Source organism: Ranitomeya imitator, chromosome 5 (assembly GCF_032444005.1).
Source record: "Ranitomeya imitator isolate aRanImi1 chromosome 5, aRanImi1.pri, whole genome shotgun sequence".
NCBI classification, from domain to species: Eukaryota; Metazoa; Chordata; class Amphibia; order Anura; family Dendrobatidae; genus Ranitomeya; species Ranitomeya imitator.
The window spans coordinates 698,945,529-698,959,323 of NC_091286.1; the positions used below are offsets into that span (position 1 = coordinate 698,945,529).

A 13,795-nucleotide genomic window follows, 5' to 3' on the forward strand; every position below is an offset into this window, starting at 1 on the left:
AATGCGCTCACATTTTGAGAATTTGAAATGCTTGTAAATGTTCCTGGTTCTGTGGGGTTCCCGAAACCCAATGAATTTTGGCATCCCAGGGTCACCATTCCTGGGACACTTCCGCACCTGGACTTTCAAAAAACCTAACCAGAGATATAGTTTTTGGGTCATGTTTATGCAAATGGTTTGTCCAAGATTGGAAAAACATGGCAACTTCCTTCCAAAAACCACTCCACACCTGGCTACTGCCACGCTCTACTGAAGTGAATGGTGTTGAGCTGCGATACAAACACACCCAGGGGACAAGTAAGGGGCACTTTTGGAAGAAGTCAGCTGTGATTATGCAATATTTTACAGCAACCTTTACTTTGTAAAAAAAATAAAAATATGACTCAACTCCATTCATTGCATATGCTGATAGACTTTATTGATAACATGTGATTGCTAGGCTTTTTGGGGTGTGAAGGTAGGGGGTGGGATGCAAAGCGTTAAAGCTATTGATCTATTATGCGATTAAGCATTATAACATTGGTTTTGTTGAACACCATTTTTAAAGCATTGAAGACAGTTATTTCCAGTACAGCGATACAAATGAATGTTCCCATTGAGTGTTCTCCAAGAATTCCAAACCTCCTGCTCTTTTCCTTTGTCATGATGGAACACTTCTGCAAAAGCAAATACCTTATCTTGTGGAAGAATGGAGGTGGACATCTTGTCAATTATATTATATGTTCCAGATGGAAGTAAACATTTGGATACACACGGCGAGTACCGGGAATAAAGAATGCCACAGGAACCAAAGGGATCTTTGAACATCAGGCGGCTGATGGGGGAGTTTGTGGCCCCATCTAACAAGCGATATTCGGCATGAATGCTATACTCTTGATTGCGCTTTTTATATGTCTGGTAGGAACAGGCCACCATTCGTTTACCCTCATAGATACGAAAAGCATCTACTTCCCGAAACATGACGTCTTTGTTTTCCTCTCTTAAGGCGTTCTGAAGATCTTGAGTTGTTAAGCCTCGGTTACATTCTTGTTGATCAAATTTGACAAAGTAGGCGAACTCATAAGTAAACTGCCTAAAATTGAGGAAAATGGAAAAAATAATGATAAAAAGTTGTGTACATAGTACATATGCACATTGTATAAACTGTCCTTTCTACATATACAGTACAACCAGAGTATATTTATCAGAACCCAAAGACAAGAAACAATGAATGTATTTAACAATAAGCAAAATTTATTACTACCTTTACATCAATATAAAAAATGGATGCCTCATGTCAGACTATAGAGACACAGCAAGAAGTGACTGAGACCTTTAGGATTAATCAAGTAGCCACAAGGTGTCAAAGTACGTGGAGAATCTACTGTTGCTGTTCGTTAAAGTGCAATAAATCCAGCAATAAATGCATTCATAGAATAGGACTGACTAAATAGTCACAAGCTGCCACAGTGCGTAGAAAATAAGCTGTTGCTGCAATCTAAACGGCAATGAATACATTGATAATAAATCATACCATTGCATATGACAGTACAAGTAAAAACAACATTGAATAAAAGTGCATGCTGAAATATACCTGGGTTTAAGCCAAAATTTGCTGCATCTCCCACCCCAACGCGCGTTTCGACAATTCTTCATGCGCCAGGTTGGGTGAGAAACACAGCAAATCTATATATAGCAGCAAATCTAATAAAGTGCAATATATCTATTCATGTGCCGGTGACAGTAACCACTTAGCTTACTGCAACTTTATATGTTACCTTAAAATGGTCTCAGTCACTTATTGCTGTCTCTATAGTCTGACATGAGAAATCCTTTTTTTATTTTGATGTAAATGTATTCATAAATTTTGCTTATTGTTAAATACATTCCCTGTTTCCTGTCTTTGGGTTCTGATAAATACATTTTGATATGGAGTGTAACCTTGGTGGTTAAGGTTGTTTATAGACTAATATTTATGCTCGTATACAACCAGAGGTAATAGATAAGGGGAAACATACTCAGTTGCAATCACAAATTACTCATTGAACATTGAAAATTAGGTATTTTAGCAAAATGTACAATATTTCTATTGTTTGCAATAGTTCAATAAACCAAGAACAATGCAAATAACTTAATATAATATTATAACAAATGTTTTCTTCAAAATATTATAAAAAGTCACTTTTCTGGACTATTTTGGTCTCATTGTTATTCACCCTTTCGTGACCAGCGTCTTCTCTATTTAGTAGAACCCTTCTGGCTGTTATGACCTGCTACAAACATGATGAACAGCCAGACACTAGCTTCTATCAATGTTCCTGAGGTATTTCAGATCATTTCTTATGCGCAATGGCCACCTGGTCACTAATATTCTTGGGTTTGCATGCTGCAAAAAAATCATTTTTCAGATTCAACTAAAGATTCTGAAATGGCGACTGTGACAGCCACTCTAGAAACTTCCAGGGCTACTTCTGAAACCGGAAGTCTACAGACCACAGTCTTTGTACCCTGGGAGCTACTGGAATCATTGTCCTGTTGGAAGAAAGCATGAGATTTTCTCCAAAAAATTACTGACACTTTATTGACGCCATCTTGTTTTAAACACAACAGATGATCAGTTTTGCCAAGAATAGAATTTTACAAATCACTTACATTTTACAGGAAAATTCAATTCACATTAAAGTTATTCTATGTGAATTGCGCATTTTAATATTATTTTTATAAGAAAATGTTTTGAAATTTCTTTATGGATTCAATTTACTTAACCATAGAGTATTACGTGATCTGTGGTACATTTGGTTAGTATATAACACTCCTAAAAAGATTTGTAATTTTTTTCTGGATTCAATTACTCACCCATAGATTAATACTTTGTCTATGATACATTTCGGTGGTATATAGCACTCCCAAAAAGCATTGGAAAATTTTTCTACATTCAATTACTCACCCATAGCTAATTACATGGAATGTGGTACATTTCGTTGGTATATAACACTACCAAAAAGCGTTGAAAAATTGTTGTGAATTCAATTAGTCATCCATACAGTATCACATGGTCTGTGTACATTCCGCTGGTATATAACAGTCCCAAAAAGCATTGTAAAATGGTTGGTTTCAAGAGACATTGAAATTGCGTAAGGCATGCCGGAGGGGACAGAGAAGTGGAAGTGCTGATGATGGTACACGTAGATGCTGAGGACATGGGGCAGGTGTAACTGTGCCTGGTGCTGGAGCACAAGACACATGCAAATCCACAACACATAGTATCTTGTCCCACATTGCAGGGAGGCACGGTACACCACTTCTGTAGCCAAAGCAGTGCAAACAGGTGGTCGGTTGGATAGCAGATAATGCTTCGAACATGCTTGGCAACAACACCTAGTCTTCCACACAGTCCAGTCTCAGCAGTCAGTAGTCTAGATCACTTCATCCTCACTCTGATCTTCCTTCCTTCCATCATGTTGAGTCCCAGGAACCTAGTGATCCAACACTAGGACACTCGGAGGAGTCACCAATTCAGGAGGACGAGGGTGCGGCATTGGTGAACAAGGTGGTGGATGACAAAGTGACCGACCCAACCTGGAAGCTGGTATGCAGAGTATAGCCAGCAATGCTGAGTGGTAGGATCGGAAGCACCAAAACAGGCAGGAAGAGGCAGTGGTGTGACCAGATAGGGAAGGGAGGCACTTTTTCCGCAGAAACACCGACAATTTCAAAGAGATAGGTGTTTCCCAGTCTGGGGCTTTTGTAAAGAGAGTTCTGAGACAAAAAAATAGTCATTTGCAGCCTGCGCCATGCCAAGATCAGCAGGAGCCTGACCTCCACCAGAATGATCAGGCACATGTCATCTAATCAGCACGGTACCCATGCCCATAAACCCTACACGGGAATAGGCCACACTCCATAACAAGTATCAAGCATATAGATCCTATTATAATTGCCCATAATCGGATCAAGAACTGTTTCTAAGCACAATATTTAAAACAATAAATTCATTTATTTAACATCAATACATTACAAAACAATAAAACAGATTGGTGCATCAAACCAAACAAAGGCCAGGAAAATGTGGAGTCACGCAAAGTTACTGGATCTATCCACTAAGATGATTGATATCTTTTAGTAATATAGGTGTACATATACAATCAAAAATGTTGCATATTCTAAATTAGACAATAATAATACAGTATTTGCAACTAAAAACTGTCGGTGTTACTAGTGTAACAAATGTGGGAAACTGGAACCATACCTACAGTTTCAAAGCAAGTTCCAGGGGCACAGTTCAGCCATAAATAGGAACACCCATAGCCAAATACTATTGCATCATCCCTTCAAAGACCCACACATACACGAACTACACAGTATCCATTCCTCAACATATTACCTCTAAGCGTATCAACCAAAGAATCCACTGCCAAGTGACAGGATGAGCCTCTGGACCCCGACGCGCGTTTCGTCGTTGCTTCTTCCTGGGGGTGTGTCTATGGACAGGCGTCGAAAGGCTTATACCGTCACGCGACCAATCACAGTTAAGTGGGAGGAGTTACACCATCATGAAACCAATAAGTGTAAGCGGGCATGTCTATACATAAGAGTCATATGACTCATGCTGTCAAGCCGCCAATCAAATTCAAGTGGGAGGAGCTGTTCCATCATGCCACCAATGAATGCAGGCAGGAAAGATTGTAAATAAAAGAAGCTTCACAGAAGTTGCGGGAGGGAACAAAGAACTCCAATATAGCCATCCGGGCAACCACCTATGAATGCATGCAAAAAAGATTGTAGATAAAAGCTGCTCCATAAGGATTGCGAGGAGGAGATAAAAAAAACTCCAATGCAATGACTAGGAAACCCAGAGGAGGAGTTACACGCACTCACGCCGCAAATATCAAAAATGTGATATGATATATCAACTACTTAAAGTGACCAGTGCACACAATGAGGAATGTAAAGATTTGTAAACTTCGGAACTTCGTGCACATCTCCATATTATACTGAAATTGAAGTGTCTGGTGCCATTAAAGTGACTGGTGCCTATAAGTGCTTATAATGTGCATATGAACAGGTGAAACACCAGACTACATAATATAGAAAGAACAGAACCCGTGAATAATGAGCCTGTACCACAATCAAGCCAAAAATGAGAGCCGACAGGCGTCCCCCCCCTGCAGGACAAGGGACAGCAAGATTCAGTAAAGGAAGAAACCACAAAATAAATAGTAAGTAAATAGACACAAGACATGAAAGGAGAAATTAATAAAAAATGATTGAAAGTAGACAGAAGACACATGTCATCTAAGCACGCGACTCTGTGGGCCTGAAACCATGATTGGTGCCAGTGGGTGACACCACTGCCTCTCCCCCTGTGCTAGGTGCTTCCCAATCCCCTGTCCATGACACTGGCGCATATGCCTCTCACCCCGCACCTGTTCTTGTACATTCCGAATTACCATCATCAGGCAATTCCAAATCTTTGTCCCAACACAGCTTTCAGCTGTCCCTACTCCAGGCCTTGGAATGAAAGAGAAAGTTTCCAGCCTCCCACTCACAGGCCCAAATGCTAAATGGGTACATTTCCACCCTGCTTGCTGTGGAAATGTTGCCATTGAGGCTTATTAACACAGAAGATTTCTCCTGATTCATGGCCGCTGCCAGGCCAACACTTTTTCTTCCGGTATGGTGTCCCCACCTTGTACCAGCACGTGTCCAGGAACATCACACGAGCCCTTACCAACGTAGTTACTGGAATTGTCCACTTAACAACTGACACGTGGACAAGTGCTTATAGCCAGGGATGCTACATTTCACTTACGGCACACTGGGTGAACATTGTGAAGTTTGGGGCCGAGTCCAACCCTGGCATTGCACATGTGCTCCTCATGCTGAAGATTGCTGGCCCTACTTTTATCAGAGTGTCCTCCACCTCATATATTAGTTCCAGCACCACCTTCTGCTACTCCTCATCTTCCATTTCCGATGTGTTATCTCAGAGCATGTTGTCCACATCATCTGGAAGCTCTGCAGCACTGCCTCAACAAAGCAGCAACAGGCTCTGCTGAAGCTGTTTTGAATAGGAGACAAACTGCACATGATGGAAGAGTTACTTAAAGAACTAACAGCCCAGACAAATCTGTGGCTTTTGCCGCTGAACCACCAACCAGGCAAGGTCGTGTGTGATAATGGGAGTAATCCATTGGCGGCTATGAAGCTTTCCAAGCTCATACACGTACCATGCTTGGTACACACACTCTACTTGGCAGTTCAGCAGTTTGAGAAAACTTTTCCAGAGCTTTGGGTCAAGGTAAGACATGACATCGACAATTTCTGAAACTCGGCTACTGCTGCAGGAGCTCTGGCAGTCCTGCAGCAGAGCATGCAAGTGCTAGCTCACTGACTGGTGTGCGATATGCCCACATGTTGGAACTGCACACTACACATGCTGGAAAAACTTTGTGAGCAGCAGTGGCCAGCTGTTGAGTACCAGCTCCAACATGCCCTTCAGTATTCTGGTCAGCCTCCGCACATAACAACTAAAGAGTTGGCATGAATGTCTGATATGTGTGTGGTTATCCAAGTCTTTGAGGACATCACAAAGATGGTGAGCGGCGATGACACCATAGTCAGTGCAACAATCCCTCTTCTGTGCGTACTTAACAGTTCCTGCTCACAATTAAACATGAAGCTGTGCAAGTGGACCAGGTGGAGATGAATGAAGGCATGACACAGGGAGATACTACTCAGCTCAGCCTCATCTCATCTGCTCAGGATGGATTGGGTAACAATAATGAGGAGGAGGATGAGAAGGAGGAACAGGAGCTGTGGGCTAGCACAACAGAGGCCAGTAACCACATAACCTTTGTCCTGTCTTTCCTATGTGGATGGGCTGAGGAGGAAGAGGAGAAGGAGGAGAATATGGAGAGTTGTCATCAAGGTGGGTACAGGGAAATGTTAGCTGTAGGGAGCTTGGCACATATGACCAACTTTATGTACCGCTGCCTTTCCAGTGACCCTCGTATTAAATTTATCTTGGCCAAAAAAGAGTATTGTTTGATCACCCTGCTAGAGCCATGCTACAAGTACAACTTTGCATCTCTCCTTCCTGAGGTGGATACATTTTCTAAAATGGTGCTATATCAGAAGGCCATTGTTGAAAAAAATTCCCATCAGTCAGTGCTAGCGGCAGGGGGCAAGCTTCTTCCTTGTCCAACCAAGGAGGAGAGGTGAGAGAGACACATTAGAGTCAGTGGTACACTGTCAAAAGTGTGGGCCTATTTCCTGACACCCTTTGAGCATCCAGGGCCCGATGAACAGGTATTTTTGGCAAGGAGGAAAAAGTTTTTAAAGATGGTCAAGCAATACCTGGCTGACCAAACCAGCATACTCCCTAATTTCCCTGCAAACTTCAAGTATTGTGTCTCAAAGCTGAACACCTGGCATGAGCTGTCCCTCTATACCTTGAAGGTGTTGTTCTGCCCTGCCACTAGCATTTTGTCTGAGCAGGTTTTTGTGCTTCGGGGGGGGGGGGGGGGGGGTTTGTCATAACAGACAGGTGCTTTTGCTTGTCAACAGAGAATGCTGACAGGCTCACTCTGATAAAATCAAACAAAGTCTGAATAAGCCCACACTTTCCCACACCATAAAGTGTTTTTAATGTTAAATATTTGACTGAGACCCTCAAGTGTTTATGGGTGACCCTCCTTATAATTGTTTCCTGGCTTTGCACTTTTTTCATAGCCTTTATGACTGTAGGCATACATCAACTACACTTTGTTAATTTTTTTATGAGGCACTTCACTTGGTGCCTTCAAGATTGTATGGATGACCTTCTTTCTAATTTTTTGTCTGGATTCATTTACTCATCCATAGAGTATTATGTTCTCTGTGGTACATTTCGGTGGTATATAATACTACAAAAAGTGGTGAAAAATTTGCCTGGATTCAATTACTGATCCATACAGTATTTTGTGCTCTGTACTACATTTTGGTGATGTATAACACTGCAAAAAAAGCATTAAAAAAATTGTCTGGACTAATTACTGATCCATACAGTATTCAGTGCTCTGTGGTACATTTCGGTGGTGTATAACAAGTATAGAGTCACAGAACTCAGCCCTCAGACACGTGGTTAGAGTCCCTCTAGACCACTTGCGTTCGGCACTGGAACTGCGGTGCCAGGGAAAAATAAATACAAAATAGATTTAGCGCACTGGGTGCGCGAAGCACCGCTCTGGCAGATACCACTAACAACCCTAACTAGGGACAGGTAAGCGCACTGGTTGTGCACGGTGCCGCACTGGCTAATGCTGCTGATAATTGCTATTAGATTGTGCCTTGTGCTGGATGGCACTAACTGGTGCTAGACAGCTCCAACATTTGCGAGCATTCATCAACACTAGGGATGGGTATGATTTGGAGCTTTCACCAGAACAGGCATACATACACGCATACATACACATACACATACACACACACACACACACACACACTAACTGATTTATACCAGCGCATGGCCGAGCGGCCATGCAAACATTTTATAGTGGAAGTTCTCCAGGACCTTCCTAGTGGTCCAATAGGAACTGCTACTGGACCTGAGCATGTGACCCCCGACCTCCAGTGAGAGGTCGTCCCTTGGGCATGCTCAGAAGAAGAAAAGCAGGACTTAGTCCTGCCCTAGTCCTGCTTTTCTTCTTCTGAGCATGCCCAAGGGATGACCTCTCACTGGAGGTCGGGGGTCACATGTTCAGGTCCAGTAGCAGTTCCTATAATAGCAGTAACCAGCCGCACAGTATCATCTCTAGCCAGACGCTGGGACTGACGTCTCTGCTGAGCAGGTTCCACTGTGGCTGGAGGAGAATGGGAGACTGCAGCGGAGATGGTTCGAGATTCCCCATGTGCAGCGGCGGGAACTTGACACCTAACATGGCCCCCCACCTTGGGCCTTGCTACGCTCGACGGCCGCAATGAGCTGCGGAGCCTGAATGCTCAGCAGGCTCCCAGAATGTTTTGGCAATTTTACACAATAAAAACTATTTTATAGAAAAAATAATTATTTTTGCTTCGCTTTATTGTGAGAGATATAGCTTTTTAATTTTTTTGCTGATGGAACTGTTTTCAGTGGTACCATGTTTATATCCGTATTTTTGATTGCGTTATTCCACCTATTGTTTGGCAGTATGATGATAAAGTGTTGTTTTGTGCCTTGTTTTGTATTTATTTTTTAATGGTGTTCACTAGTGGGACAGTTTTATAGGTCGTGTCATTGCAGACGCGGTGTTACTAAGTACGTGTACTTTTATTTGTTTACATTTTTTTTCATCCAAATATTTATTTGTTGCTACAATATCTTGATTTTTTAAAACTATTATTATTTTAATATATTTTTAGAATTACTTTTACAATTTTTTTTACTTTTTTACTTTGTCCCACTATGGGATAATCATTTATTGCAGGCTGATCGCCTCCACAGCATGGGGATGCAGCAGCATTCCCATGTTGTAGAAACTGTCAGCTCTGCACTGAGAGAGAGACTTGCTGATAATGCGCATGATCAGCATGTTTCCTAGCTCTGGTGACCCGGATGTCATCATGACGACATCTGGGCACCATGGCACCATGGCATGTCATGCCGCGGGTCTCTGATCCTGCTGGCACTCGGAATGCTGTGATGGTGGTCGATCACAGCATTTTAGAGGTTAAAGTGCTGGGAGCACTCTGTGACTGCTCCTGGCACTTAGTGTCAGGTGTCATCTGTCAGAATCAGCTGATACCTGGCGGTGATCGCCTGCACATCACTCATGTGCAGACGTAATAATCCGTCTATGGTCAAATTGGCCCAGGTCCCATGGATGATTATGTCTGATGTCAGAAAGGGGTTAAAGTGCAATTGCAAAGTGCAGTATATCTACTGCTTAGACACGCCCCCGGAAGATGCAGAGGCGAAACGGCGTCAGGTGTGGGGAAGACACTGCATCTATCCTTCCTCAGGTAACTTGTTCTTCAAGTAATATAGCACTTACGACCACTCTCCTTGAGCATCTGCCCCCAGGATTAGATCTTTAGCATCCAGGCATTAGTTCTACATGTACTGATCTTGCTTCACTACTAGATACACTGCACTTTGCACTTTAATAGATGGGTGGAGGACACAGTATTTGCTTATGATGGCTTTGTTTTTAGGTATTGCACCACTGGATTTTATGTGATATCAAAACAAAGTGGCAAATATTTGTGACTTGTACATGAAATGATACGTGGTTTTCTGAATATTTAAAAAATATAAATCTAGGAAGTCTGAGTCAGTACTATGTAGGACCACCTTTCCTTGCAGTCTTTTGGGGTCTGTCTCTCTCAGCTTTGCACATCTGTAGGTGACATTTTGCCCCTTCTTCTTCGCCCCCTCGCTGTCGCTCAGTGACGTTATTTGGACACGTCTGTGATCAGTAATTTCCGCGTCTTGTCACAGATTCTCTGGGATTTGGGTCTGGACGGTGACTGCGCTGTTCACACACAGGAATATGCTCCATTGTAGCTCTGGCAGGATGTTGAGGGTCGTTTCCTGCGGTAAGGTCAGCCTACGCCCCAGTCTCAAGTCTTTTACAACCTCCAACAGGTTTTCCCTCCAGGATTGCCCTGTATTTATCTCCATACATCTAACCATCACTTATGACCAGCTTCCCTGCCCCAGCTGAAAAGAAGCCTCCCCACAGCATGATGCTGCCACCACCATGTGTGACTGTGGGGATGGTGTTTTCAGTGCTGTCACACATAGCTTTTTACATTTACTCCAAAAAGTTCTATTATGAACTGCTCTGACTGAACACCTTCATCAACATGCTTGCTTTGCTAACTGTACGACATGTTGAAGAAGGTGCTCTGGTCAAATAAGGCCAAATCAGATAAATCCCAATAAAATGCTTTTAAATTTGCAGGTGTAATGTGAAAAATGTGTGGAAAAGTTCTCAAAATGTGAATACTTTTTCAAGGCACAGTACCTCACTTTCACCATCAGGAGAGTAAACTTTTCTTCACATAATACATCTTATTAGTCATGTAACAAGATGTATTATGTGTTTTCTGATGCCCAAAATTAGTGTGGAGATACAGCTGCTTCTAAAGGGTGAATTGGTGACAGTAGCTGCTTCTTAATGGTGAATTGGTGACAGTAGCTGCTTCTAAAGGGTGAATTGGTGACAGTAGCTGCTTGTAAAGGGTGAATTGGTGACAGTGGCTGCTTCTAAAGGGTGAATTGGTGACAGTAGCTGCTTGTAAAGGGTGAATTGGTGACAGCAGCTGCTTCTAAAGGGTGAATTGGTGACAGTAGCTGCTTCTAAAGGGTGAATTGGTGACAGTAGCTGCTTCTAAAGGGTGAATTGGTGACAGTAGCTGCTTGTAAAGGGTGAATTGGTGACAGCAGCTGCTTCTAAAGGGTGAATTGGTGACAGTAGCTGCTTCTAAAGGGTGAATTTGTGACAGTAGCTGCTTCTAAAGGGTGAATTGGTGACAGTGGCTGCTTCTAAAGGATGAATTGGTGACAGTAGCTGCTTGTAAAGGGTGAATTGGTGACAGCAGCTGCTTCTAAAGGGTGAATTGGTGACAGTAGCTGCTTCTAAAGGGTGAATTGGTGACAGTAGCTGCTTCTAAAGGGTGAATTGGTGACAGTAGCTGCTTGTAAAGGGTGAATTGGTGACAGTAGCTGCTTCTAAAGGGTGAATTGGTGACAGTAGCTGCTTGTAAAGGGTGAATTGGTGACAGCAGCTGCTTCTAAAGGGTGAATTGGTGACAGTAGCTGCTTCTAAAGGGTGAATTGGTGACAGTAGCTGCTTCTAAAGGGTGAATTGGTGACAGTGGCTGCTTCTAAAGGGTGAATTGGTGACAGTAGCTGCTTCTAAAGGGTGAATTGGTGACAGTAGCTGCTTCTAAAGGGTGAATTCATGACAGTAGCTGCTTCTAAAGGGTGAATTGGTGACAGTAGCTGCTTCTAAAGGGTGAATTTTTAACAGTAGCTGCTTCTAAAGGGTGAATTGGTAACAGTAGCTGCTTCTAAAGGGTGAATTGGTAACAGTAGCTGCTTCTAAAGGGTGAATTGGTGACAGTAGCTGCTTCTAAAGGGTGAATTGGTGACAGTAGCTGCTTCTAAAGGGTGAATTGGTGACAGTAGCCGCTTCTAAAGGGTGAATTGGTGACAGTAGCTGCTTCTAAAGGGTGAATTGGTGACAGTAGCTGCTTGTAAAGGGTGAATTGGTGACAGTAGCTGCTTCTAAAGGGTGAATTGGTGACAGTAGCTGCTTGTAAAGGGTGAATTGGTGACAGCAGCTGCTTCTAAAGGGTGAATTGGTGACAGTAGCTGCTTCTAAAGGGTGAATTGGTGACAGTAGCTGCTTCTAAAGGGTGAATTGGTGACAGTGGCTGCTTCTAAAGGGTGAATTGGTGACAGTAGCTGCTTCTAAAGGGTGAATTGGTGACAGTAGCTGCTTCTAAAGGGTGAATTCATGACAGTAGCTGCTTCTAAAGGGTGAATTGGTGACAGTAGCTGCTTCTAAAGGGTGAATTTTTAACAGTAGCTGCTTCTAAAGGGTGAATTGGTAACAGTAGCTGCTTCTAAAGGGTGAATTGGTAACAGTAGCTGCTTCTAAAGGGTGAATTGGTGACAGTAGCTGCTTCTAAAGGGTGAATTGGTGACAGTAGCTGCTTCTAAAGGGTGAATTGGTGACAGTAGCCGCTTCTAAAGGGTGAATTGGTGACAGTAGCTGCTTCTAAAGGGTGAATTGGTGACAGTAGCTGCTTCTAAAGGGTGAATTGGTGACAGTAGCTGCTTCTAAAGGGTGAATTCATGACAGTAGCTGCTTCTAAAGGGTGAATTGGTGACAGTAGCTGCTTCTAAAGGGTGACTTGGTAACAGTAGCTGCTTCTAAAGGGTGACTTGGTAACAGTAGCTGCTTCTAAAGGGTGAATTGGTAACAGTAGCTGCTTCTAAAGGGTGAATTGGTGACAGTAGCTGCTTCTAAAGGGTGAATTGGTGACAGTAGCTGCTTGTAAAAGGTCACTTCATAGTCAATGCCACACACCAAGGAGAAATACCATTACGCTTACCTAGTGAAGTGCTGATGAATGTACGCTGTCGCTCTTCCCACTTGTTCCTCATTCAACGCTGGAGTCACTGTCAGTATACAGCTCCACAGGCAGAGAGCGGCCAGGATAGCGTGCCCCATCCTCACCTGTAACAACACTTAAAATTAGAGAGGTTTTTCTGGCTTATGATATTCTATTGTGCTCATTCTCAGAAAAGATCATTCATTTCAGATTTTTGGGAGACTGATACCTGACAACCTCACTGATACAGCGAAATAGTGTGCTATAGTGGATTAGCAGCATACTGTGCTCCGTCTAGTGGCCGCTCATGAGTACTGCAGCTCATGTGGCATATAGCTTGAGATTCTAAAAAAAAAAAAAAAAAACTCTTTAACCCCTTAACCTCCGGAGCTTTTTCGCACCCTTTCTTCCCAGAGCCATAACTTTTATATTTTTCCACCAATTTGGCCATGTGAGGGCTTGTTTTTTGCGGGACGAGTTGTACTTTTTAACAACATCATTGGTTTTACCATGTTGTATACTAGAAAATGGGAAAAAAATTCCAAGTGCGGTGAAATTGCAAAAAAAGTTTTGTTTTTTTTTTGTTGCTAGGTTCACTAAATGCTAAGACTGACCTGCCATTGTGATTTTCCAGATCACCGAACATGTCTAGGTTCTTTTTTATCCAAGTGGTGAAAAAAAAATCCAAATTGGTAAGAAAAAAAATTTGCGCCATTTTCCGACACCC

At 42.7% G+C, this 13,795-nt stretch overlaps 1 protein-coding gene across 1 annotated transcript in view; it reads right to left on the reverse strand.

Annotated features, from left to right (window-relative positions):
• Positions 1 to 398: 398 nt before the first annotated feature.
• Positions 399 to 13,795, reverse strand: part of LOC138638848 (uncharacterized) — a 30,864-nt gene continuing 17,467 nt past the window's right edge. The window contains exons 2-3 of the mRNA XM_069728513.1: positions 13,069 to 13,193; positions 399 to 1,072 (exon numbers count right to left, since the gene is read on the reverse strand). Of these exons, the coding sequence (XP_069584614.1) occupies positions 505 to 1,072; positions 13,069 to 13,187 (687 nt within the window). The 5' untranslated portion in view covers positions 13,188 to 13,193 and the 3' untranslated portion in view covers positions 399 to 504. The remainder of the gene's footprint in view (positions 1,073 to 13,068; positions 13,194 to 13,795) is intronic.